Source organism: Agelaius phoeniceus, chromosome 2 (genome assembly GCF_051311805.1).
Source record: "Agelaius phoeniceus isolate bAgePho1 chromosome 2, bAgePho1.hap1, whole genome shotgun sequence".
NCBI lineage: Eukaryota > Metazoa > Chordata > Aves > Passeriformes > Icteridae > Agelaius > Agelaius phoeniceus.
In genome coordinates this window covers 5,543,906-5,571,884 of record NC_135266.1, presented here as the reverse complement: position 1 = coordinate 5,571,884, position 27,979 = coordinate 5,543,906, and the positions used below count along the sequence as shown (strand labels likewise).

At 46.1% G+C, this 27,979-nt stretch overlaps 1 protein-coding gene across 3 annotated transcripts; it reads left to right on the top strand.

Annotated features, from left to right (window-relative positions):
• On the top strand, window positions 1-27,979 carry LOC129134670 (cystathionine beta-synthase-like protein). Of its 3 annotated transcripts, none has more exons than XM_054654334.2 (17): window positions 1-161; window positions 6,986-7,116; window positions 8,018-8,229; window positions 9,054-9,160; window positions 9,920-10,054; window positions 13,088-13,167; window positions 13,614-13,748; window positions 14,271-14,340; window positions 16,392-16,483; window positions 16,818-16,943; window positions 18,085-18,169; window positions 18,338-18,443; window positions 19,180-19,254; window positions 19,960-20,094; window positions 21,202-21,310; window positions 23,796-23,880; window positions 25,209-27,979. In XM_054654334.2, exons 2-17 carry the CDS (start codon window positions 7,075-7,077, stop codon window positions 25,316-25,318), a joined length of 1,704 nt encoding a protein of 567 aa, XP_054510309.1. In that variant the 5' UTR covers window positions 1-161; window positions 6,986-7,074; the 3' UTR covers window positions 25,319-27,979. The 3 variants fall into 3 exon arrangements, 2 of the variants coding, with proteins under 2 accessions (XP_054510309.1, XP_077027423.1); XM_077171308.1 differs by having other exon boundaries at window positions 1-184; XR_013179805.1 differs by lacking the exon at window positions 25,209-27,979 and having other exon boundaries at window positions 19,960-20,071.

The window sequence follows — 27,979 nt, the reverse complement described above, 5'->3', positions numbered from 1 at the left end:
GCGGGGCCTAGGCTCGCGGGCTCCTCTTAAACTCCGCGCATCTTCCGCACCTTCATCTTCCTCTTCCTCCTCATCACCATCATCCTCCTCATCCTCCTCACAGGCTCCATCCCCGCCGTGCCCACAGCGGCGGTGTCCTGAGCAGGGTCCGGATCGCGCGGGTGAGGTGGCGGCCGGAGCGGAGGTCAGGGCAGGGCAGGGCGGGTCCGGCGCATCCCGGTGGCCGCAGGTTGCATCATCCGCGGGAGCGGGATCGGGGGGGCGAGAGCCGGGGGTGGCCGTGCCTCTCATCCCGGAGGGGATGGATGGGGCATGGAGGGCTGCAGCGGAGTGCGCGCAGAGGCTGTGGATGCTCCCTGGGTGAGGATATTCCAGAACCGTCTGGATGCCACCCCGTGCCATGTGCTCCGGGACGGCTCTGCTGGAACAGGGAGCTCGGACCAGGTGCAGCACTGTGGTCCCTTCCATCCTGAACCATCTGTGGTTCTGTGCCGCGTTTCTCTTTCGGTTTTGCAGTGGAGGAAGAGGCAGCTGCGGGCGAGGGGAGCCCCAGAGCCGGCCCGGGCGGTGCTGGCTCCGCTGCGGGGGCCCGGGACGGTGCCAGGGAGCGCCTCCTCCGAGCCCGGAGCAGGGATGGGCTCTCTGCTCTTCCTGCAGGCTCTCAGGATGACTTGGTGCCTTTTGGGTCTCTCTCGGGGTTTGGCACCTGGTCTTGGCTCGCTGCCCATTGTTCTCGTGGGTGCCATGAGGTTCTCCCGCAAGGTGTCTTTGGCGAGTCTGGCTGGACCGTGAACCTTATTTCTTACATTTAATTTCGTATACTCCCCCTCCCCAGCTGGGAGGGATCTGAACTTGGCTAGGGACCCGAGGGAGCTGTTCAGCAGCAGTCATTTGGTCATCCATATTTATCTATAATATAACGAGAAAACTTTCCCTTCCCAATATATTAATAACGCTCCCGGTGTCTCGGAGCAGCTGTAACTTGTAAGACGAGTGATTCTCCTGCTTCTGGTTGAGTATCCAGTCTGCCGTGTATCTCTGTGCTCCCAGAGCCTCTGGCCACGGAGGTTTTGGAGTGCTGGGCCCCGTTCCAGCGGGGTTGCTCACTCTGCTCACCCTTGCCAGGGCTTTGTTTGCTGGTCTGAGGTGGTTCCGCAACGCTTGCGCTGTGGAGAGGCGGAAAAACACCGAGCGTGGAGGCAGGGGAACGTGGGGATCCTGTGTGGGAGAGGAAAGGTGTTCCCGGGGAGCTGGGACCTGCTCAGAGCCTGCTGCTTCTCTCCTGGTTAGATCACCACCGATGAGGTGGGGTCTGGGTGCCACTGTGGTCTAGGGGCACTTGCACTGAGCATCCTTCTCCAGAGCAGCTGGCGGCCCTTGGTGCCCTGCCGTGCCCTGCGTGTGTTACCCAGCTTCCCTGAAGAGGAGGAGAAGGTTAGAAGCAGAGCCTGCTGCTAACAAGGTGGTGGCAGCCAGGGGCAGGAGTGACCCATGTCCTGCAATGTGCAGGCTCAGGGACTGAGCTGGCACTGGCAGCAGGGCAGCCTGCCAGGGTGGCTGGCATGGGCTGGCTGCTGGCCTGGGCATCCTGCTAAAAGCACAGGAGCCAGGCACACAGCAGTGCTGTGCTCTGGGGATCCTGCTCAAAGCACAGGAGCCAGGCACACAGCAGTGCTGTGCTCTGGGGATCCTGCTATAAAAACACAGGAGCCAGGCACACAGCAGTGCTGTGCTCTGGGGATCCTGCTCAAAGCACAGGAGCCAGGCACACAGCAGTGCTGTGCTTGTGGATGCCCTGGGGATCCTGCTCAAAGCACAGGAGCCAGGCACACAGCAGTGCTGTGCTTGTGGATGCCCTGGGGATCCTGCTCAAAACACAGGAGCCAGGCACACAGCAGTGTGAGCCTTGCCCATGAAGCTTTCTGGATCTCATCCCTCTGTCCCATTCCCCTTTGTGACTTAGCTTTGAGTGGTTTTGTAAGTTCTCTTTCTGACTAATTCTGCTAATCCTGCTAAAAGCACAGGAACCAGGCACACACAGCAGTGCCCTGCTCCTGGCTGCCCTGGGGAGCCTGCTAAAAGCTCCACAGAGTGATGGCAGCTGGTTTTTCCCACCTAATATACATCAGCCAGAAGCTGCCTTCCTGCCCAGGTCTCTGCCAGCCTCTATCAGAGATCCCTGGGCCAGCAAAAGCTGTGGAGCCTTGCAGGAGGCAGCACAGTGCTGGGCAAGGGGTGCTGTGCTTCTGCCTGTCTTACAGAGCTGGTCAAAAACTGAGAGCAGCTCCGTCTTTTTGTCCTGCTGGGCAGCTTGCTTAATTTCTGAGCATGGAATCCCCCTGTCCCCGAGCTTGGTGGGCTGGGCAGATGAAGAGCACTGCTGCAGTGCTGGTCCATCTCTGTGTGCTCAGGAGGGGGAACTTAGAAGGGAGGAAATGCTGAAAGCTTCTGACTGCAGCAGGTAAAAACACAGGCAAAGCATGCTCCAGTCTTTTCTCAGATGCTGCTGTGCTCCTGAGACATCAGGAGAGTTATCACACGAGTCCAGGCAGGGTGAGCTCAGGAGATGGAGCTGTCAGACACCTGTGTGAGGGCTGCAGGCACAGCTTCGCTTCTCTGCAAACTGAACACTCCCCTCTCCTCCCTGGCTGGTTTCTAGAATAACAATTGCCACAGCAGGGGAAGTTGCTTTGCTGCCAGAGTTTGATCTTTGCAGTGTTACAGAGGTGAGGGCATTAAAGAGCTGCCCCTTTCCTTCCAGAAAGTTCTGAGTGTGCCAGTCTGGCTTTCGAAGAGTGATCATCAAGAGGATGTGCATGTTCTCACCTGCTCTGTAGGAGAAAATGGAAATAAGACTTGGGATTCTTGAAGGATCTCTTCCTAGAGCCAGATGTTAATTCAGGTTGCTTCAGGTCACTTGATATCTCCTGGCACAGGGCAGGGATGGCTGCTCCTGAGGAAGTGACAAGGACACAGACACACACACAGACTCACAGAGAAACCAGAGCAGCAAAACAACCCAAATGTTTGCCTTTCTCCTTAATCTGTTTGAAACAAAGTAAAAATTCTCCAGAGTAGAAATCCATTTTGATTTAAGTGAAATGTACATCTTTAAGTCTGTAGTTAGAAAACATGGCTATTTAGCCTGACTGCAAAAGCCTAAACTCAGAGAAACTGCTTCAGTGAAAGACAGAAATAAAAAAAGAAGAAACAAAAAGTGATAAAAAGAAACAGAAAGACTGCTGTGAGGGCAAGTCAACCTGACCTAAGAATTCTTTCTGATAAAGAGGAACTAGCAGCAAATGTCACACGAAATTCATAAAGATGAATATGTATGACCTTGTTGTGAAGTTGTATGCATATGGATTTGAGAAGAAGATAAAAAAAACCCAAAGTTCCCAGAAGTACGGATGTCTTTTAAAGAGAGTAATCTCCACATGCTCCAGCGCTGTAATGAACCCACCAGCTTTACAACTGTCACAAAGTTGTAGAGTTTTCAGTTATCCCCACAAAACATGTTCCAGCTGTGCTGTTTCCAAAGGCTGGATGGGTGCTGCTGCATCTGGGTCCCTACAAAGACACCCTGTGGTGCTCAGGCTGAGCAGAACAACTGTTCTGCAGTGCTTTATTTGTGCCTGCTTAACATCAAGTTTCCATTTCTCAGGTGCAGCAGAGAGAGGGATGAGACACAGGAATTCTGTATCCCATCCCAGCCTGAGCAGCATTTCCCTGGGATTCAGCTCTTACACCTGCCTCACATCCCTGCTTCATCCCTGCTCGTTTGCTGTTGCTCAGGGGATGTTTGAACAGTGCAGTGCATTAGTGCTGAGAGCCATGGAAACTGCAGCTCCTGACTCACCTGGGCACTGAGTTCAGCTCAGGATTCATTTCACTCACTGGCCCTCAGTCCTGTTCTCGAGGAGCTGAGAAATGATTTAGGTCTTGGCTTCCCTGTGGAGATGGACCCAGGGCTGTGAGCCTTTCCCTTGCCCATGAGGCTTTCTGGATCTCATCCCTCTGTCCCAGTACTCTTTATGACTTAGATTTAAGTGGCTTTGTAAATTCTCTTTTGGATTAATTCTTTTTTTTTTTTTTTTTTTTTTTTTTTGCCTTGTGTGATCTTGGAACACAAGCCCTGTGAGGAACGTTTGAAGGAGCTGGGGCTGTTTAGCCTGGAGAAGAGGAGGCTTAGGGGTGACCTTACTGCTCTCTACACCCAAAAGAATAATAAAGTACTGGGATGCTCTTCCCAGGGAGGTGGTAGAATCACCATCTCTGGATGTGTTTAACAAAAGCCCATCCATGGCACTGGGTGCTATAGTCTGGTTGAGGCGTTAGGGCATGGGTTGGACTCAATGGTCTCAGAGGTCTCTTCCAGCCTCATTATTCTGTGATTCTGTGATCTGCAGATACAACAATGGCAGGAGCTAGTCAGGCTTTTCTAGTTGGACTCTACCCACACCCCCAGCTGGCTATGGGAGTGTTCCCCTTTAGAGGAAAATTAAATTCAGAGTGACAGATTCTTTTTGCTAAAGATGGGCAGCTCTTCCTGCAGCTCATCTCCCTTGGCCTCTGCTGAGCAGTGTTCAGCTACAGAAGCAGAGTTGCCATCCTTCTCTCCTGCTTCTCCAGAAAATAAAATGCTGCTTTGGGCCTGTAGGGAGGATCAGGGTGGGGCTTTGGATGTCCTAGACCACGTCTGACCCCATTTTGCTGAGGTGGTGTCACCTAGGGCTGTAAGAAATTATCTATGTTGCTTAAGGTTTGTGTTTGGTGACAGGATTTTTGGCTTTTTGTCTCTCTCCTTTGTTTTTGTTCAGAGTTGAAGCCCCGTTATTGAAGCTTTGATCAAACATCAAGTATTGCCATCATGAAGATATGAGAGAATCTCACAGCTTATTTGAGGGCAATAAATGCAGCTTTTTCTCAGTTTCTGCTGTTCAAGAAGTAATGGGACTTGCTGTTAGTAAATTATTAAATTTTTTTTTGCCTTACAATAAAGGAAATGAGATGCTATTGCTTTGCCCAGTCCAAAAGGCAGCTTTTTGAGAGCCACATTAATTTCTTTCCTGCCATCAATACAAAGAACAAATACTGTAAGCCTCTTAATTTTTGTTTTTTACTGCAATGAATTTCTCCCTCTTTCATCTCAGTTTTTGGACACTCTTGAAAGACACTGAGAGCTGGTGTTTTAAAGCTTTTAAAGGTTTTGTGCTCTTATTTTATGATAACTTGGAAGCAGAACAAAATTTTCATTATCCTGTTTCTAAACATTTGCTGCTTTTCTCCTGTATTTTGAAATTGTTTGACCCTTTGGCAGCAAGGCCCCTTTTTAGCTGGACTTTGTCAATATTGTCAGTGTTACCTGTGGCACAGGCAGTCACTCTCTGTGTCCAGTGTTTCATGCCAACCTTGAAAAAATCCTCCAGTATTTTTCCTTTCCCAAAAAAACCCCAGTGATACTCTGGACTGTGAACCAGAGTATCCTAGAAAGAGAAATGAGGGCTGGGTTTCACTCTGGAGCTGGGACTAAGCTGATTGCTGGTGGCAGAGACAGGTTGGTGTTGTATTTTGTGTATTTATGGCATCTTTGCTTTTTTAGACTGGTGTCTCTCATTCTAACCCTGGTTAGTAGTCTATGGCAGGTTATAATCCATCTATAACAGATTATAATCCATCTATAACAGATTATAATCCATCTATAACAGGTTATAATCCATCTATACCAGGTTATAATCCATCTATAACAGGTTATAATCCATTTTGGCTCTTGGGCATGTATTAACCCGATTAAATAGAATTGTATCATTTTGGTGGCATGGAAATCCTTTTGTTGAAGGAAAATTATTTCAAGTCTTAGTCTGGAAAGTTGATCTTTTCAGAGGTTTTTTGTTTTGTGGGGTTTTTTGTTTGTTTGTTTGGGGGTTTTTTTGGTTTTTTTGGGTTGTTTTTTGTTGTTGTTGTTGTTGTTGTTGTTGTTGTTTCATTTTGGTTGGTTTGTGGGGTTTTGTGGGTTTTTTTTGGGTTTATTTTTGGGGGTTTTTTTGTCCCCTAGAGGAGAGCAGTTTAAATGCTTTAAGCATTGCAGGGGTTAGTGGCCTGTGTTAACTTACAGGATCAAATACTGAATTTCACTGATGCTGTGGTCCAGGTTTTTTTTCCAGTTTTCTCAACTCTGTGAGATCTTAAATATGTGTTTTGTGTGCATCTGCCAGGAGGATGAAGCCAGGGACCCTTTCCAGCACAATTAAGTAATGGAAAGAGCTGAACCTTGCTGCAAAACAGCGATGAGAAAACAAATATTAGGGGGAAGAAAACACTTCATGCTTCCCAAGATTTCAGCCAGATTTTTGTCTGTATTTGACAGGAAGCAGCCAGGCTCTGTGAACAACTGGTAGAGAAATGCACTCACTGTTTTGTATTTACTGATTTCTGGAGCTAAAAGCATGAAGTGTTTACTGTGTGTATTTTGTGCAGCACCACTGGAGCTGTGCATGCAATACTCATTAATTTTGGGTAGGAGCTCGTGAGATTTTGCTCTCCTCGAGGGTGGAGAGGCCTCTGTTCCTGGGTAAATCCTTTTCCAAAGTTGTGTACAGGGTCTTTTGGGGACAGCACCATGAAGAACTGCACTGAACAAACTGTGTTTCCTGTGAACTGAAGTATTTCCTGTTACTTTTTGTGGCTTTCAAGCTCCTGGAGTTGCAGAAGGTCTGATAAAAGATGTTTTGGGCAGAGGGAAGATTTAGTAATGCAGGAGGGACAGGGTCAGGGCACCCTCCATAAATCCTGCACAATTTCTCTGCTGCATGATTTATTTTTAAGCCTGTTTATAGAAGTCATCTTCACTTTTTTTTTTTTTTTAGCTTCTTTTTTTTTTTTTTTTCCCTATGAAAAAGATTTGTGTGTTTTGTCCCTGTGAGAGAGTTTCCTGATTGTTTGATCTTTTTTTTTTTTTTTTCCTTCTAACTTGTATGATCTGCAGCTTTGAAGAGGATTCCAGTCCTGTGACCCACAGCAGTTCTTCTCCTGAAGAAAATCCAGTTTTCTGTGCCACCACCCCCACCAAAAACCATGGAGAAGTTTGTGTCAGAAAAGCCAGTTCCTGTCTCTAAGGTACTCTCAGCTCTTTGGGGAATACTTGTTTCTTAATCAGGCTAAGCAATATTTCTTACCAAGACAATTAATTTATTTACCTGTATATATGTATGTGTAAAAAATATTGCCTAAATTATCTGGTTTGTTCCTTACTTGTTATATCTAAAGGCTAGCTTTCCAAAATGCTGTTTCAGAATCATAAAATGTGTTGAAATAAAAGAGTTACTGAAGCAGAGGCCCAAGAGAGCTCTGGAAAGTTCTATATATCCCTGCCCCACGCCATTCAAGGGATTAATAAATAAAAATAAATAAAGTAAACAGAAGGGATTAATGCTGGGAGTATTGGAGTGAAATTTCAGACTGAACAAGGGGAGAAATTTCCATTTTTATAATTTTTTCCATTTTTCTCTTTGGCTGGAGAACTTTCCAGGGAAGGGGCAAGGCCAGGAGGTTTCAAGGCCAGGTTGGACAGGGCTCTGAGCTGGAGGAAGGAGCTGCTGAAACCTTTCTGGAAGAGTTCTCTGTGACCACTCAGCCATGCAGAGTCCTCTGGCACAGTTTTCTAATTAGTCACCAAGCAGCCTCGCTGTGTTCCAGTCTGCTTGGAATGGGGAGGTTTTTATTTTTTATTTCAGAGAGCTTTTGGCGTGGGTGGGGAGTCTCCCATGAGAATAGCCCTGGGTTTTTTGTGTCTGTGGAGGCTGGCTACAGTGAGCCATGTGTGTTTGAATTATCTTTGTGTAGAGCACTGTGGTGAGCCTTTGCTCCCAAACTTGCAGTGCAGGTTCTGGTGTTGGTGATAAGGATTTGGCAAATGATGCTGGAACACTTTCCCATCCTCACAGCACTCTGGATCAACATCAACTCCTTTTTTTTTTTCTTCTTTTTTTCCTTTTCTTTTCCTTCTCCCTCCTCCAAGAATGAAATCCCTACTCTTCCTTCCCAGAAGAAGCCAGATACCAACTCATGCCCTCATGCACCTGCCAAGAATTTTGTCTCTGGTGGGGTGGGCACTGAGAACTGCAAGGCTAATGAGAAGGAGAGGCAGTGGATCCGCCCTGACACACCCAGCAAATGCACCTGGAAGCTTGGGAAGCCCCTCTCTGCCTCCCCCCATCATCATGCCACCCTGTAAGTGTTACCTTGTTTGCTGATTTTCAGCACAAACCCTGCTCTGATTAATCCATGTTCTGGATCAAGGACTTGGGGTTGTGAGTTTGTATCCAGTGGATATTCCTTTGAACTAAAATAGCTAAAATAACCAGCCTGATAAAGGGTGTGGTGGTACCAGTTGTGGGTTTCTCTGGGTCTGGATTGAAGGCACTTGAGATGGTGTTTCATGTTCAGACTCAGGTGTTTATTATTTCTTATCAGTAAAACAGTCTCACTGCTGTGAGTTCTGCAGCTTTTCATTAGAAGGCACAAAATGCCAACAATCTCTTGGTACAAGGACTTTTAAGACTGAACTATCCAATGAAGAACTGACACCTGGATTATTTTCCCTTTTACCCCAATAACTGATCCCAAAGAGCTGCAATGGGGACTTTTCTGCCCAATTACAAAATGCCACCCAAACCCATGGAGAAGGAGGAAGGAGAAGCATGAAGAAGAAACCCAGGACAACACCCTGTGCCCTCCATCTTGCTTCCATCCACAACATACTAAAAACCCCAAAACCTCAATTTCTCACCAAGTGATGCACCTACACTGCTCTCTATAATCTATTTCACACTGTTGTGGATTCTGGTCTATCTTGAAGTCTGGGAAACTTTCTCCATGAATGAGGGTCAAAGTCAGTGCTGCCCTGGGGGTCAGGGCACCCCAGAGCAGACAGAGGAATATTCCTGGTGCCCTGGAATATTCTCCACAAAAGGAGAAATAAAAAGCAATAAATGCTGTGTGGTTGTTGTGTGACCCCTCTGTGAATGCACTGACTTTGTTTGTGTTTGTACCAGGCCAGAGCCTCCGAAGATCCTGCCCAGCATCCTGAATAAAGTTGGCAATACTCCTTTGGTGCGGATCAACAAGATTGGGAAGCACTTTGGGCTCAAGTGTGAACTCTGTGAGTTGCTGCAGGCAGAGAACAAACTAGAAACACTGGTTCAGAAACTTGGGTAGCTTGGGTTAGTAATGTCATATCACCTGGGCTCAGGAGTGCAGGTGATTGGCAGGAAATGGTGAGGAAAAATTCCTGGTTTTCCCTGGTAGATTTTCTGGGGTTTAGGATTTTGTAATCCAAAACATCTTTCAGTTTGTACCTCATGAGAACAATTCCTGCAGCTTTTCCATTTCTGTAGAAAACACAAAAATGTTTTTCATAGAAAATAATTTTTTAAATTTAAAGAAGTTGTGTGAGCTTTTTGACTGATTCTCCTGTTCAGAGTATTCATCAGTGTGTACAAAATGCAGCTCTGCAGTTACCACTAAAGATCACTGGAAATGATTAAAGGGGTGGAATGGTCAGTGGATGGTTTTTTTGTTTGGTTGGGTTTTTAACCCAGCCAATACTGTATATTAATACTGTAGATATTAGGAGGCTCTGATCAGAGTGCTGAAAGTTGCTGAAGGGATTAATTCTGGGAGTTCTGGAGTGATGGGAGAGAAACTTCACTTTGATCAGAACATTTTTGGCTGGAGAACTTACCAGGAAAGGGGAAGGAGCAAAGAAGGCGAGGGGAAAGGGGCAAGAGCAGGGTTTGAGGCCAGGTTGGATGGGGCTGGGAGCAACCTGTTCTGGTGGAAGGTGTGGGTGCCCAGGGCAGGGTGAGGAGCTGGATGAGCTCTGGAATGCCTTGCAGCCCTGCTGGTTGTGTGTTTGCAGTGGCCAAGTGTGAATACTTCAACGCGGGGGGCAGCGTGAAGGACCGCATCAGCCTCAGGATGGTGGAGGATGCTGAGAGAGCTGGGATCCTGAAACCTGGGGACACCATCATTGAGCCAACCTCTGGGAACACAGGTAGGGCATGGAGAGGCTGAGGAAAGTGTGGGGGAAGTGCTCTGGTGGCTTTCCTGGAAAAGGCAGGTTTGAGCTCACAGCCTGTGCAGGGAGGGAAGGGAATCTCTTCTGCCTGCCTGGTGCAGGGAGCAGTGCCTCTCCCACCTCACACCAGGAACAATTCTGAACTGTCCTCTGCTGACCAGAGCAGGTGGGAAGGAGTTCTGCTAAACTGCAGAGCCTCTTTGATTTAAAGAAAGTAAGTGCTAGGCCAGACTCACAAAAGTCTCAGGAATTCAAGTCTGACTGAAATTATTGTGGAGAAAAGCACCCATAGGACTGGTGTTGATGCCTTGTGAAGGCTGACCTAGAGGCTGGACAGAGCTAAAGAGTAAAGCAGGGATTTATTCAAAGGCCTCCATGGATGCACCTTGGGCAGCACCAGAGCCCAGCCAGGGCTGCACCCAAGATGAACCAAAATGGCCCCAAAATGCATGGCCGGGCACGGGGTCTGTCCCTGGGATCAGTTCTGCTCCATTTGCATCTTGCAGTTCATTGTCCCATTCCAGCTTTAGCCCCTGCAGTCCCACCCTGCTTGTTTTTCTCTCTCCAGCCCACGGGGTTTGTGCTCTTGGGCTGAGATTTGGATCATTTGTCCTTGGTGCCCAGCTGGAGCAGGAATTGTTTTGTCTCCCTGCTCTGTGCACAGAGCTCACCATCCCATAATATGAAGCTCAGACCCACAATAAAGCAGCACAGAACCTGAAAAATACAAAAGCTCAAACCTGAGTGAATCTTCTTTCAGTCGGGGAAGTCCCATGGTTCCTCTGTCAGGTTTGAGGAGCAGCCCTTTCCATGCTGGTGCAGGGGAGATGGGAGAGGAGCTGCATCCTTACAGCACTGCCTGACACAGCCCCTGCACACCTGGATTGTCAGCAGATTCCACCTGGGCCCACATTTCCTCCTTGGAGGCCTGGAGGAAGGAACAATCCCCTTAGGTCAGAGCATGGATGATCTGAGCAGTCTGGAGTTAACTCTGGGCTCCTGTGTCAAAGCTGTTGTCATTGTGTTAAGCTGCTCTACTCATGGGGACTCAAACACACCTGGAATATTCCCCCTGGAGTCAGATATAAAATTAATAATATAGTGAAATAGGAATAGTTAAGTGTCTAATACACTGCCTCCTCTGAGGAGTTCATGGGGTGAGCCACAGCTGCCCTCCTGCCTGCTGTGCTCAGGAGAGGAGCCTGGTCCTGCTCCTGAACTCTTCTCTGCACTTCCACCCACGGCTGCTCCCTGACAGAGCAGGCAGGTTTGTTCTGATGTGACTGGAGGGGATGAGCTGATCTGTGAGCAGCTCCCCAGCTGCAGCAGGTAACTGGGAAGTCACATCTGTTGGCTCAGGAGCTGCTCTGGGACTCATTCTGGGGCCATTCAGGGCATTCTGGGGCCATTCAGGGCAGCTGAAGCCTTGGTGAGTGTGGCTGTAGCTCCTGCCTGAACCATGGCCTGGAGTGGAAAATATCCTTGTGTGTTGCATTCCTCCAGTATCCAAGGTCCTACCATGACATCTCTCTCTCTGGGTCAGTACCTGATAAATGATTCTACTTGCCACAGAATCCAGAAAGGCAGAACTGAAGGAGATACTGGGCAATTACTTCAGAAAGCTGGTTTTTTTTTTTTTTTGGTCACATAAGAGCAAAGAGCAGGGCACACAGTAACCTGAGAGAATTGGTTTTTGCTCTCTACTGCTCAGAACTACTGGCTATGTTAAATGTGAGAGCTAATGTGTTATATTTTTATCTTCTCTGCATCCCAGTTCTCCCTCAGCCAAAGTCCTGTTTTGATGTTTTTCTGCATTTCCAGGTCAGTAGCAGAAAGTACAAAGTATTAGAGTTCAGGTCTCAAAATCTTCTCTTCATCACAGACCATAAGGAAGATATTGATGACTTCTCTTCAGCCTTTGGCTTTAATGAAGCTGCTGCTGTCTTATTTATTTGTGTATTGCTCATCCATATTTATCTGTAATATACTGAGAAAACTTTTCCTTCCCAGTATATTAAACACCACTTGAGTTGTTTGAGGTGTGGGTTATGCTTCTCTTATAGGAACAGTTAAAGATGATTAAGGTGGGGGATTTTTTCTCCCACACAAAACCAGAGGCAGCTTTGAACAAGCAGGTCTCTGTGTAGGGTGAGCTGCATGTGCTGGTGCCCAGAGGAGCAGGGGAGCTGCAGCCTGACCCCTCACACCTCTCAACCAACCTGATCAGCTCAGGCTGTCCAGCAGGGAGGGGATCTGATAGCAGGTGTGAGATCTGATAGCAGGTGTGAGCAGGGAGGGGATCTGATAGCAGGTGTGAGCAGAGGGGGGATCTGATAGCAGGTGTGAGATCTGATAGCAGGTGTGAGCAGAGGGGTGATCTGCTACAGGTGTGAGCCTCTCTTCCCCCGGGACAGCTCTGCTGAGCTCAGCCCTTCAGGTGAGCAGGCAGGAGTCAGGCTGGAGGTGGAGATGTTCAGAGTGGAAATGAGATGTCTGTCTCCAGCAGCCAGGGTGCTTCACTGTGGTGGCAAGCTGACACAGTGTGTTAGAACCTCCATCACCATCTAAATAATGTGTTTTTAGACAGGGCTTAGTTTCAGCACATTGCAAATAGGGATTTATGCAGCAGTGAGTCAATAGAGGCTCTGCAGACCTTCTGGCAGAATCAAAGTGATTCCTCCCATCTCCTCCAGCTTAAAGCACATTCCTTTCCCAAATTACTTGTGGAAAAATGAAGTGGGTGAGAGAGGAGGAAGGTGATGTGCATGAGGCCAAGCCAGCAGTTTGCACAAGCCAAGCTCCCCCACCCTTGGCTAAACTTTCTCCAGGCTGTGAACCTCAAACAAGGATCGGCACCTGTAACCCCACAGGCAGAAACATTCCCTCTGCCCCCCCTCTGGAGGCTCTCTGGTGGAAATGGTGGAAGGCAGGGCGTGCCAGAGCTGGCCCTGTGTGTTCTGTGCCCTGCTGCTGCTCACTGAGTGCTCTGTGTGCCTTTGTTGCTTGCAGGGATCGGGCTGGCCCTGGCGGCGGCAGTGAAGGGGTACCGCTGCATCATCGTCATGCCAGAGAAAATGAGCATGGAGAAGGTCAGAGCTGCCTCTGCTTGCAAGAATTTAAACATAAACATATAAACATGTCTGCACTTGCAGAGCTCCTGCTGCAGATCAGTGCTGGGGCTGCAGTAACAAAGGGGCAGGCTCTTGGCCAGGGAAAACTCTGCTGAGGCGCTGTTGCCAGTGCCCGGAGAAATCCAGGCTGGCTGGCCATGGATGGGAAATGTCTTTAGGGCCCATCCCCACAGCACTGCCACTTTGAAAACTCCCATAATTGTTTTAAATACAGACAACCTGAGGTTTGCCTGGCACACTGAAGGGGTTACCTGTGCCCCAGGTGAGCTGTGCCTTGCTGAGCAGAGGGTGAAGGAAGACAGTGCTGAAGCTTTGAATATCCTGCAAATATTCTGGCCTTGGGGGCGTGAACAGAGCCTGTTGAGGGTGTTTTGGGGTTTTGTGACCACCTTTATTTGCTGCAGGTGGATGTCCTGAGAGCTCTGGGTGCTGAGATTGTGAGGACCCCAACTACAGCCAGATTTGATTCTCCTGAATCTCATGTGGGAGTGGCCTGGAGGTTGAAGAATGAAATCCCCAATGCACACATCCTGGACCAGGTGAGAGCCAGGGTGTCAGAGGTGCAGGTGCAGCATGGAGGGGGCTCTGGGGTGTTCTGGGCTGTCTGTTCAATGCTCTCCATGTGTCTCTGGAGGAGAAGATGCCCCAGATCTGGAGCGGGAGCTGAGCAGTCACCACGCTGTAGGAAAGGAAGTTTTTACAGTCACTAGAGAGCAGCAATGAGCTGGTGTTTGCCAGAACTACAACACTCAGGGTGTCTGTTTCCAGTGAGCTGGCAATCCTGTGAGGAAGAATGGACCCAGGGGTCATATTGCTAGGAGTGCTGTCCCACAGACAGGACTGATTTCACATGGAGGGTGCTGGCACCTTAGCACTGCGCTTAAATTAGGTCACTTAGGAGGCCTAGTTCCAGATAATACACAATGAAACATTCTGCAGAGAGCATTTTTTAGGTGTTGTGGGGTTTGGGGATTGTTTGAAATGTTTCTGAACTCGCTCAAAATGTGAATTTTGTACTTTTGATCTGCCTTTTTGTACTTGTGATGTGCCTTTGAATTTAGTACCGCAATGCCAGCAACCCCCTGACCCACTACGACACCACAGCTGAGGAGATCCTGCAGCAGTGTGATGGTAGGTGTGCTCTACTGCTGAACCCTTCCCAGAGCCCCTGGCTCTTATGTGCCTGGAGAATGAGCCCTCAGATGAGAAAAGCACATGGATTGTGATGAAGCAAACCCCATACATGTGCTGTGTGCCATTAGAGAGTTACCTTGTTTCAGTGGTTGTGGTATTTTCTGGGACCCCCAAGGAGGGAAGGAATGATGAATCCGACTCCCATGTTCTTAGAGGGCTAATTTATTACTTATATTATATTATATTATATTATATTATATTATATTATATTATATTATATTATATTATATTTATTATATTATATTTTTATATATCTATATAATAGATATTCTTTATTATATATTAATATAATATATGTATATATATTATATATAATATATATACATATATTATATTAAAGAGTACTAAACTATACTAAAGAATATAGAAAGGATACAGACAGAAGGCTAAAAAGTTAATAATGAAAACTCGTGACTCTCTCCAGAGCCCTGACACAGCTTGGCACCACTTGGCCATTGAGTCAAAAGAATTCTCAGCAGAAACCAATGAAGCAATGTCCAGACACATTCCAAAGGAGCAAAACGCAGGACAGGCAAATCAGATAACTATTGTTTTCATTTTTCTCTGAGGCTTCTCAGCTTCCCAGGGGAAGAATCCTGGGCAAAGGGATTTTTTTTACACTTCTCTGCCTGTGAGCAGGTGGAGAAAGCAGTGGTGTGTAAGTTACCTTAAACCCCCCCCTGCATAGGTAGACTGGTATGGAATAGGGTCAGTCTGTGATCACAAATACAGAAATTAGTGTTTTAACATCATTCCCAGAGCAAATACTCCAATACACTGGAAGCATCTTCACCTAGGAGTGCAGATGTGGGCTCCATAGTGTGCTCCTCAGGAGCACAGGCTGCTCTGTGTCACAGCTGTCACCAGCAGCACCCTCTGGCTCTCAGGACTCTCTCCAGAGCTGGCTCTGGGCAGCTGAGCCCCAGCAAGGGCTGAGCTGAGACAGCAGAGCTTCAGCTGGGCTCGTTCTCGGCTCAGGAGCTGCTTTGGGAGCTGTTGGAGACATTCCCTGTGATGCTGCAGCATGTGGGCATTTCCACAGTGCACAGAAGGGGATCATAGGAAGGCTCCAGACCTGCCTTATTAAACAATGCAGTTTCTGGTTGGACCTTCTGATAAGAAAATCAGCAATTAAATTTATTCACACAAAGGTGAAGACCACGTGGAAGGTTCTCCTCTGGCTGTTCAGAGGATTTGCCTTGTCTTTCTGTAACAAACTTTGAGTTAAACTGAGTACACTTTTACAAGCTGCCATCCCACAAACTGAGAGTGCAGATGAGTTCCAGATTTAGGCTTCTTGTTTTCTATTTACTTCCCCTTACAGCCCAGGCACTATTCAGTTATCCCTGCTTGCTGGGGTGTTATTCTTTTGGCTGCTAAGCAATTTATTTTGTTTGTGAATTGGTGACCTTTTAAAAATCCTTTTTTTTTTTTTAATTAACAAAGCTGTCATGTGGATGCACCAGAGAAGCTGTAGGTGGTGACACAGGGATGAACTATCATATCCACACTCACTTTGAGTGCTAGTGACCAAAATGGCCTTTTCCACATGAAAATGAGGGAGTAGTTGTGTTAACACTTCTCTTGTGTTAACACTTCTCTTGTGTTAACACTTCTCTTGTCCTGCTCTTGGCACTCACTCAGTTAATTCACAAACATAATGGGCTGCTCAGTTTAACTCAGAGAATGAGTTATGTGTATCAGCAGATACAGGAACAGGAAAACTGCAGCTGTCAGCTCTGTGGGCCACATCCAGCTGTGTCCAAAGTGCCACAGATTGGTGCCGTGCCAAGCCTCTGGGTGGACATTTCAAAACCCTTGTTGGAGAAAATGATGATTGAGCAACGCAGTTTCAAGGCAAAGAGTCCTACCCTGCCCTTTTCAGCCACTTTGTGCATTTTTATTGAGGAAAGTCCATCCTTAGGAGTGAGCTTTCAATCCATCCTTCTGCTGGAGATTTCACCCTTCTCTCCCACACCCTTAAACAGGAAAGGTGGACATGGTGGTGGCCACAGCTGGCACAGGAGGGACCATCACTGGCATCTCCAGGAAGCTGAAGGAGAAGTGTCCAGGCTGCAAAGTAAGTGAGAACCCCACTGCTTTTGGCTTTAGCATCTCCTCAAACTGCTCCCCTTGGCACATCCCACTCCTTGTGAGGCTCTCTGTGGGAAGCTCTTGGGTGTTCTCAGTTAAAAGGTGCCTCTGGCTGCAGAGAGGGTTTCAGAGTGTCTAAAATCATCATGCTCTGATCCCACTGGTGACCAGAGCTCAGGTTTGGCTCAGCAGATGAACACTGACACTCAGATCACTCCATGGAGTGCCTGGGCTGCCTGTGTGCCACCAGCAGCTGTGACAAGGCCAGTGCTCTCCAAAGCTGTGTGTCTTGGTGGCCTGAGTGGAAACTGCTTCTCCAGATTATAGGTGTGGATCCTGAAGGCTCCATCCTTGCTGAACCAGAAGAACTGAACAAGACTGACAAGACAATGTATGAAGTGGAAGGAATTGGATATGATTTTGTCCCCACAGTGTTGGATAGATCTGTAAGTCACCTTGCTGGCTTTACTGCCCTTTGCCCTCTGCTGGGATGCAGGACTGAGGTTAAAGGCAGAGGAAAACTTGGGGAAGTGTTTCTTCAAGCTGAAATGGAAGGGCTAGCAGGCAGAACTATTCCTGTTCTTTCCATCAGCATAAAAAACCCTTGAAAGGCTTCTGGCCACATTAGTTTTACAATTCTAGGTCAAAATGCTGTGAATAGATAACATTTTCCTACAGCACACACTTAGTTTCATGCTTAAAAAAACCCCAAAACACATTAAAAAAAACCAACAAAACAGTCATGAAACACGCACAATAAAAATAAAACTGTTGAGTTTGTGAGGGTCCCCAGGACGAGGTGAGAGATGAGGAATTGAGAATCTGACTCCATGTTCTCAGAAGGCTGATTTACTATTTTATGGTATTATATTAAAATGCTATAGTAAAACTATACTAAAGAAAGAGAAGGATACAGACAGAAGGCTTAACAAGAATGAATAATAAAAACTTGTGACTGACTCTTCAGAGTTTGGCACAGCTGATGGTGATTGCTCATAAAGTAAAAGCAATTCACAGGAAACCAATCAAACACGCACCTGTTGGTAAATAATGTTCAAACCACATTCCAAAGCAGCAAACACAGGAGCAGCAAGCAGATAATTATTATTTGCATTTTTCTCTGAGGCTTCTCAGCTTCCCAGGAGAAGAAATCCTGGTGAAGGGATTTTTCAGAAAATATGACAGTGACATAAAACAGACACACAGCAAAGAACACCAACTTACCAATCACAAAAAAACCCACAAAGCAACAAAACCAAACCTTCCAGCAGAGCATCCCAGCCCCTCCTGGACAAAGGGGTTAAGACTGTCCTGAGCAGAGCCTGGGATGCCTTCCAGGAGGGGAGGAAGCTGATGCTGTCTGAGGCTGCTCTCACAGAAGGGTTCCAGTAAGAGCCTTTTGCACTGATGTGTTCATTTTACCTTGGCAAAAATCCCCACTTGGCATTTGGAGGAGGATGGAAACCCCAGGCTCAGTAGGGCAGCTGTTCCCTCAAAGAGCCAGGGCTGAATCCACCCTGGTGGTGCAGTTCCCCTGTCCCTCCCCAGTTAAACAGAGCCTTGTTTCTGTCTCCTGCCCCTGCCCAGACAGTGGACCAGTGGTACAAGAGCAATGATGAGGAGTCCTTTGCCCTGGCACGGATGATGATCCGCGAGGAGGGGCTGCTGTGTGGTAAGAGCAGGCAGGAGCCCTCTGCCTTCCTCTGATGCACATCAGAGACCTCCTCCCACTTCACATCTTGTCCTCCTCTCTCTGGGCTCCTCTGTTCTGTCTGCTCCTCGCCTCTGATGGGTTCCATGAGGTGGTTTGATGGTTTTGCCCCTGCTGTGTGTTCTGCAGGGGGCAGCTCGGGCAGTGCCATGTCTGTGGCTGTGAAGGCAGCCAAGGAGCTGAAGGAGGGTCAGCGCTGCGTTGTCATCTGCCCTGACTCCATCAGGAACTACATGTAAGGACCTGCTGCTCTTCTTCTCTGGGGGAGGGATGAGGGAGTCCCTCAGACCTTGGAACACCCAGTTATCCCAGCAAGGAATGTCTTGGGGGCACAAGTTCTGAGCTGTGTAAAAGGGGTCTGGCACATGGAGCAGGGAGGGTCTTTCCCCCTTTAAATCTGAGCTCTGATTTCAGTAGATCATCATCACTGGTTAGCATTTCTCACAGCAAAGGCCTTGCTTTCACTGTGTTATTTGTGGGGATCACTGGTTATCCCACTCCTGGAAGGGTTCCTGTGCCCACAGCAGGGTCCAGCAGTCCTGCAGCAGCCACACTCAGGGTGAGTTTGCAGGTAGAAATGTCAGGGCTTTGAGCTGTGCTGAGAAGTTTTTCTCCAATCACATTGAAACATAACCCAAAACATTTTAGCTGAGTTTCCTCACCCATGTTACATCCAGCTCAATATTAGACAAACAGAAGCTGCAGACAAAACAGATCTCCATTCCAGGCTGTGTCTCTGTGGTATTGCAAGGAGCTGATGCAGTTGGAGCTTTGTTTCCTGTGGGATTCCTTTTTGTCCCCATGAGTATTTCTTCTCCATGTCCCTGCCACCCAAGCTTGGATGGCCAATGATGTCCAATTTCCAATTCTGCTTTATCTGTTGGTGGCAGTGAGCTGTGAACAGCTGTCTCTGTTTGCTGTCAGATGTTCAAGCCCTGCTAATGAGTTTTTCACTTCCTGGTGCTCTGCAGGTCCAAGTTCTTGAGTGACAAATGGATGATTCAGAAAGGGTTCATGAAAGAAGAAGACCTTGGCAACAAACCCTGGTAAGCCAGTCACATCCATCTGGATTTCCATCAGTCTGTTCAATCCAGTTTATGGCAGCTGCTAATTTAAAGCTCATTTCAATTTACACTTCTCCTTTGATTTAGCTGATCTTCCATGCTATTGTCTTGTGCAGCTATTAATCAAATTTGCTTTAATTAGTTGACATCTTTCCTTGAGTTGTATGACAGCAGCAGAGAATTTGGTACTTAATGATTGGGGTTTTTTTAGCAAAAAGTGTTATATCTGGAATTTTAAAAAAAGGAAATATACAAAGAATCCTTCCAAAATCAGAGTTCTTGAGTGCAAAGCACTGCAAGTCTACATAGCTAGAGGGGAATCTTCCCTTGTTGTTATCTATAATAACTGTAAGAAAAGATAGGTCTTTGAGTAGGAGTGCAAAATTTTCTGTGTGAGAGATAAATAAAGAAATTGGGGAGATCCGTGCTCTCTACTGACTGTCTGTAATCACAGAAAGCAGATGAAATGAGGAAAAGGGTTTGATTTTCAAGCCATCTCACACTTTAGGCTTTCTGATGCTGGGAATAACACCTGAGAGCCCTGAAGCTTTATTGACTCTGGCTGAATCCTGACTCTCCCTTGCAGCCATTGTCATTCCTGTGCTGCTGGAGGCCACTGTGCACCAAAGGGCTGGTTCTGTGTTCTCCATAAAACTTGCATGGGATTGTTTTTCACTCCATCCCCAGGTGGTGGAACATCAGCATTCAGGAGCTGAGCCTCTCTGCCCCCCTGACTGTGCTTCCAACTGTTACCTGTGCCAAGACTGTGGAAATCCTCCGGGAGAAGGGATTCGACCAGGTACCAGTTGTTGATGAATCTGGGTATGTGCACATCTATCACTCTTCATCCATTTCTATCACTCCCCTCACCAGGTCCTCAGGGATGTCTTTTAAATGCTTGCTGGAAATCAAATGTCTTCTCACCCATCCTTTTTCATTTATTAACACAGTTCAGAAATGTTGCCTTGAACACACCAGTGCTGGGCTTTGTGTTTTCATGCCAGGATTGTCCTGCCCTTCACATTATTCTAATGATTATTGTTAATGATATATTATTTTATGATATTGTATTATATTAAAGAATGCTATACTAAAACTATACTAGAGAAAGAGAAGGATACATACAGAAGGCTTAACAAGAATGAATAATAAAAACTCATGACTGACTCCTCAGAGTCCGACACAGCTGATGGTGATTGGTCATTAAGTAAAAACAATTCACAGGAATTGCTTTTACTTACTCATTGTGTCTCTGCAGGATAATTTAATTTCTTTTAATAATACCAGTTTAACTTAACGAAAGCAAAAATTCCTGTTTAAAACAACCAACCCCAAACGTGCCCATGTCTATCAGAGCTTTCTTCAGCACGCTGTGTTACAGTGCAGGGCTGCAGTGATCCCCATAAACCAGGGTTTTCCAGCAAGCTGGAATGTTCCTTATCACCCTCAGCCCTCCTGCAGACAGGCTGAGTATTGAGGAGTTGCTCAATTGTGCTGACCTGAAGGATGGATTCTCGTAGATCCTCACAGGGAGAAGGGGAATGACCCCAACTGGGGTGAGCTTGTCTCTGGCTGTCACACCTTTCAAAAGGACAGATGGGAGTGTGAAAAAATGAAGTAGTTTGTGCTTTCCAAAGGCTCTCTGAGATTGCAGGCAGCTCTCTCCAGCTGCAAGGAGCAGAGATGAAAAGGTCCTGGTGCTCAGAGGGACCTGCAGCACCTTCTGCCTTGTGTGTGTCTCCAGCACCCCTGAGAGCTGTCTGTTTCCTGCAGACACACAGAATCCAAGTGTGCCATCAATAATTCTACATTATTACCATGAAATAGCTGAACTGACTCCTCCAGGCTGGCTGGAAGTGGATGCTTTTTTTTACAGGAGCACCCGAAGCTTTTGTGTTGTTTATCCCTGTCCTGTCTTTCCTTTCCCAGGGTCATCTTGGGCATGGTTACCCTGGGTAACATGCTTTCCTCACTGCTGGCTGGAAAAGTTAAGCCTTCTGATGAAGTCAGAAAAGTCATCTACAAGCAATTTCAGCAGGTAGGCAGGTGTATTCTGCAGCTCCTGGTTGCAATACTAGAGTAGGTGTGCTAACACTGCACAGGCTGGGTGAGGTTCACCTGGGGCCAAGCCAGCAGCTGTTACTGAGCACAGAATTTCCTTTTAAAACTATGGAATGCTTGACTTAGTTTCTACCAGGATTTAAGTTCCAGCACTGTCCCAAAGTGGGTTGAGGGCTGTGTTTTGGAAGTGTGTTTAATGCTTCTGTTCAACCTGTGAACCACCCGAAGGGTGCTGGTTCTTTATGGACAAATGTGAATTTATTTTTTCCTCCCCAGACAGATAATCCAGCATCATGGGGACATGTGGTGGGTAACACAACTGCCTGGTTCATGTTCTCTCTCCCTTGGACACCTCCAAGAGTTTCTGGGGCTGGTGGTGTGGGGTGGTTTCTGGGGCTGCTCTGGTGCTGGCTGCATCAGCCAATTCTCTGCACTTCTGAGGTTGTGGCTCTTGCCATGGGCAGCTCAAAGGCTTCTTTAGTAAAGAACAGCTTAACCACTTATTTTCCCTTTATTTCTGATATTTTCTTGGTGGAGGCTGGAAGGGGAGTGACACAAGCTGTGGTACTGCTGACATATTAACTAAAAATAGTTGTTTTCCATTTGAATTGATGGGTTAATGGAGGAACATGGTGGAATGCACATAACCTCAGAAGTATTGTGGATTTTACTTCTCCTTGCCACTTTATTCAGGCTGATTTAGCTTGTTTATGAGTGAAATTGGGATTTCCTTGTCACCAAAAATCACTTCTGGTATCCTACATGGCTGCATCAAGTAAGAGGCTAAGCCTGCAAACCAGGGCAAAAGTACATTTTGGGAAAGATGGGTGTTTTGGCTTTTTTAGGTTGTTTAGAGAGGTTGAGGATTTCCCATCCCTCTTCAAGGCCAGGCTGGATGGGGCTCTGAGCACCCTAAAATAGTGGGAGGTGTCCCTGCCCATGGCAGAGGAGCTGGATGATCCTAAAGGTCCCTTCCACCCCAAACCATTCTGTGATTTTATAACATGGGCAGCCTGCTTTGGTAGGATCACCTCATTATTTTATGATCATTCTTAGAATGGAAGCAGAATGGTTAGAGCTTTTTTTGAAAGTCCCTGGTACAATTTCAAATCAGGGGATTTGAAACACCAGTCACAGGATAATTTTCCAACCCAAACAAGTGCTAGTGGAGAGAGGAGCCATCCTTGTGCAGTCAGATGTTAGTTCCAGGGGTTTGGCTTCCCAGTCATGTGTAGTGTAGTACTTACTGCCTAGAGACACAGTAAGCTTAGAAACAAAGCCTAAATGTGGGAAAACCCGTGGGCAAAATGTTTAAGAAGGTTGAACAAGCAGGTGAAAACTCTGTGGGGGTTCTGTTATATTTCCACTGAGCGTCTCCAGGCATTTTTATGCCTTCATGGCTGTCCCAGTGCTGCCAAGGGGCTGCTTGTCCTGGTTCTCTGTAGCCTGCCCAGTCCCTGAAGACAGATTTGGGACTGATGGGTGAATCTGTGGCAGATTTCCCACCTCCTTCCTTTCCTGGCCCCCAAGTTTAGGGATTGGTTCCTATAGCAGGTCTCTTAAACACAGGCTGCTGGGAATCCTCTGACTCCCACTCTGTGCTCCAGTGCAGCCCAGCTGTTCATGCTGGGGCATTTATTTCTCACAGAGAGGCTTTTTGAACCTGCAGTGCAAGACTCTTCTTTGCTGTGAGTTCCTTTAGTAACAGGATGTCAGATGGTGGGTGCTGGGGAGAGTCACCTGCTTAATGGAGCTGCTGCTTCATCTCTTAAGTCATGTTTGAACAAAAACTGTTCAAACATTTCAAATATTCAGGCATTTTTTTAAATGATTGCAGCAGGTGATTGCTGAAGTGTTTTGGAAATATCTTTATTTTTTCCAGAGTTGACACAGGGTGGTTTCTTGTTCAGTCTTAGCAAAGTTGAGCTTCACAAAGAAAATGAATCATTAAATCTCAGTTCCTTGATTTGCACCCAAATCCTGTGTTAGCTGAGCAATCTTTCACCTTTGGTTTTGGTTTTGGCTTGTTTGGGCTTTTCTGCCTTTGCAGATCATATTCACTTCCACAATGATTTTCAGCCTGATTCATTCACTTTTTCAATCTTTTTAGAATAAAATCACCAAATTATAAGGACTTTTATGGTCATTTCTTTTGTTGAGACACATGGAACACTTTACCTTCTTTGATTGCTAGCATTTTTCAGATCTTCATTAAATTCATTATGTTTACAGAACCAGAAGGAATAACTTCATGTAGTGCTTAGTGCTTTTTGGAAATTAGAAACAAAGAAAACTGATCCTTTAAGCTGGCCTTGATTTGTTGGTGTTTTCTAGTGCTTCAGGTGGGAGCAGAACACAAATGCTGATGTGTTGATTTTAGTTCTGTACAGAGTGTATGGGGATTATTGACTGCTAAACATAGAAAGCACTGTTTTATTCAAGTTCTGTAATTCTCTCCTCAGATTAACCTGAAAGACAACTTGGGGAAACTCTCTCACATCCTGGAAATAGACCACTTTGCTCTGGTGGTTCATGAACAAATTCAATGTGAGTACAAAGTGCTGCACCTTGTGAGGGCAAATCTTTGAGTGGCAACAAGAAGCAAGTGAGAGTGTGAATTATAAAGTGAGCTCTGAAGAAGAAAAATCCTCATTTTGTGTCTAAATTTGTGCTACTGAGCCTAATTTCCACCCCTGGAGGTGTTCAAGGCCAGGCTGGATGGGGCTTGGAGCAACCTGGGAGAGTGGAAGGTGCCCCTGCCTGTGGCAGGGGTGGAACAAGATGATTTTAAAGTCCCTTCCAACCCAAACCATTCTAGGATTAGTAAGACTAAATAAATCTTCAAATCTCAAGTATATCACTCTTATATGGGAATAATATTTTGTCCTGTTTAATCTTCCTAATAGCAGACAACTTTGCAAACTTACAAACACTGAGAAATGAGACTGAAAATGCTGAGACACTCAGATTGAAAACAATATTAAGTTGTGCCAAATAAATTTGTCTTTAGCTTCTGAATTATAACTGGAAAAAGAAAAGCCATCAAATTTGGGGTTGTTCCTGATAATCTCCATAAGGATGTGCTCTTGGCTCTGAGTTGACCATTTCTAAACCTGGAGTCTTACTGGAAGCTTGCAGTGAAACAGAGAGATTGAGTGAAAAAAAAGCCCAGGACAGTCCAGCTGACTGGAAAAACTGAGAATAGAAGTAGATTAAACATCTCAGTACAGGCAGACTTCAGGAATTGGAATTTAGACAATTGATAAAGGGCAAGAGGTTGTGTGGCCATTTGGTTCCCAAGTCCCAAGATAATGACAAAGTCAGTTGAACTTGTGCTCTCAATGCAGCAAAGATTAAATGGGGTACATTTTTTGGATATAAATGGGGTATTGTGGTTTTTATACTGATTCTGTGGTTGACAGTGATGCAGGAAGATGGTTGTGTCACATTTCCTCCTCAAAATGTGGCTCCACTGGGCCATTCAAGTGGCCCCTGGTTCCAGTGGGGTAATGCCACTTCCAGCTGTTTCAAGTAATTAATGTTTGAGGAAAATACACTTTATACTTAACAAGAGGGCCTGGTTGGAATTTTTGTGTCAAGAACAATAAATCCACTGGATCCTTATCCTTCCTTCCATAAAGTTCCAGTGTCCCTTTTGATGAGGGGCCTTTCTGAGCTGAAAATCCTTGTCACTGCTCTGTGACTCTTGGCCAAAGGTGCTTTTTGTGTTCCCCCTCTGTGTGCCAGGACCGCCCAACATCTCCAGGCTGGTGGAGCTGGGATGGCTCAGCCCCCCATTTCACAAACACTAAAACCAAGCAGGAGGGGGTGTGTTTGTGCCTCCTGGAGCCAGAATTCCCTTTTTTCCCCTGCAGATCACACGGATGGCTCCTCCAGCAAGCGGCAGATGGTGTTTGGCATCGTGACAGCCATCGACCTCCTGAACTTTGTCACCGCGCGCGAGAGGGAGAGGAAATCCAACTGAAGGCAGCAGCAGCCTGGGGCCTCCTCAGCAGCATCCTGCAGCCTCAAACAAACAATCAGGTTCATGTCTTAACTAGAATGGATTTTTTCTTTTTTTTTTTTCTTTTTTTTTTCTTTATTTTTTTTTAAATTCTGAAAATAAGCAGTTTGCCGTCCTGCTGTCAGCTACCCTACCAATGTGTCCTGCTGTATTGCCCAGTTTCTGGGATATTGTTTCTTAATCAGGCTAAGCAATATTTCTTATCAAGACAATTTATTTTTTTACCTATATATATATATATATGTATGTGTAAAAAATATTGCCTAAATTAAGTGGTTTGTTCCTTACTCATTATGTCTAAAGACTGGCTTTCCAAAGTGTTGTTTCGGAATCATAAAATGTGTTGAAATAAAGAGTTACTGAAGCAGAGGCCCAAGAGAGCTCTGGAAAGTTCTGGATTTTTTCCCCCCCCCTGTTTAAAGATGTTAAGTTAGATATTACCTGTGTGGAGACAAAATTGGGACTGGGGCATGGGGAGAAGAAAGGAGAGTTTCCCTTTTGGTGGCATCACTGTAAAACAAGAAAAAAACCTCAGGGCTGAAGCTGAGACTTGCTCTGCTCTGAGGAAAAGCTGGTTTGAGTAGAAGCATGGCAGTGAAGTGACAAACATCAGCCAGTGACTTTCACACAGTGCACCAGCTTTCCCTGCCATGACAGACCTGTTTTTTTCTCCAATGTATCCTGATAAGTAAGCACAAGTAAGGAAAGATTTAAAAGGTAAGATGAAGCCTAAGATGAAGATCTTGCCTGCAGATTTTTTTTAAATCATGCTGTTTCATCAGTTGCCTTCCTCTTCCTCCCCATTTATCTCAGAGTGCCTTTTCTGTGCCTGTTTCAGGAGAGCCAAAGATAATCTGTCAGGAGCTGTGAACTCTTCCAAGTCCTGTCCAGGTGCTCCTACCTGTAGTGCCTTATTCCAGGAGAAAAGCCCTGCATTGGCCACCCCTTCAGATTAGGGCTATTGCTGAAGGCAAGTGACCCATCCTTACCTTAAATTGTGGTTTGCCATTAAATTCACACACTTCTTTAAGATTTAAGACAGCTTTTCCCAAGGCTCTGTGAAAAAAAATTACTATAAATCTAAAAATGTACAAATTCAATAGTAATTGAAAGTTTCTAAAGAGTGATGAATTTCTTTCTGCCGTTGTAGATGTCACTGCTGCTAGATTTTGGCATTACTTGGAATATTTACTTTACTGGCTTTTATCTGATTTTTTTCCCCAATTTTCCATCTGACCTTTGCTGACAGCAGCAGGGAGGGAGGTGCTTGAGTAGCTGAGGTTTTTCCTTTTCCCTTGTCAAACCTGACCTGACTGAATTCAGCAAGAAATATGAAAATGGTAGAAGGAAGTTCCCAAAGCTGCTTTTCAGAGCAGCACAAGAGGGGAGTTAAAGGTGGGGCAGCAAATTAGTCATTTATAAAAAAGTATAAAGATTTGAATCTGTTTTTCTGGTTCACTGTTCATACATTAATGTAGTGCCATGGAAACTGGCAGTATTGTGGAGTGAGGCACAAGGGGTGTTAGAAATGGTGGGGAACAGGGGATGGGAGTCTAAACCATCCCAAGTAAACCAAAGGATCCAGAGAAATTCACCTTTTCACCCTGGGGTTTGCTAAGAACAGGAGCTGTCTCCTCTGCACTGGCACAGGGAGGAGAAAGCTTTTCTTATTCCCCATGGTGAGACCAGAGGAACTGGGTAAATAAATGGAATTACTGCACAACTGAAAAACTTTCCAGAGCTCTTTCCCATGGCAGGGGTGAAGGCAGCAAAGAGAAAGGAACAGGGAATCCAGCAGGGCTGAAGTTCCTCTGCTAAAGCTTCTGAATGTGATGCTTTTTTGCATGTCTGAAAACCTCATTGCTGGCCTGGTCCTGGTTAGTTGTGGTAGGGATGATTAAAACTGGGCTTATCTTTGTTTCAAGTGCTCTGAAGACCAAGAAAGACACTGCAGTTTGTTCAGTCTTTTACCTGAAATTGAAGGCCAGAGCCTGAACAGACCTGTATCTTTTTTTCCTGAAGTGAGTGCCTGCATCTTCTGTTTACCTTTGCTGCTTTTGCAAGCACTGACTAAACCTGAAAACTATTTTGCACATGGATATTTTTATGCAACAATTTATGCTGTATTTGTCACTCTAAGAGATTATCAGTCCTAAAGTTGGCTCTGCAAAAATACTTCTTATTTTCTAACCTGAAGACAGCTGTTCAGTAAAATCTGTACAATATTTTGCAAGCAGTTACCAGGCAATGACTTGAGGTTCATTTTCACATTGTCATGTCCAATGTTATTTCCCATATCTTGTACAAGCTGGGGCTGATTCCAGAGCTCTGGCTAGCAGTGGTTCCTCTGAGCAGCCAGACCAATCTCATCTGCCCACCAAGCTCATTTCTGAAAACTTCTGTTTGCTATAAATCTCACACAAGGCTGACTGTCAGGAGTTTCCTGACATTGCCCCTGTCATCCAACAGCTTTTCTTACTGTGCACTGTCAACTAAAGGAAAGGGAAGACTCCTTATACTTCAAGGAGCTGGGAAAAATCACCACTATGAGCTGTATTTATTGCACAGATGTTCACAAATGTACCATACAAAAAGTTTAATAAAAGCTGTTTGATTGCAGAA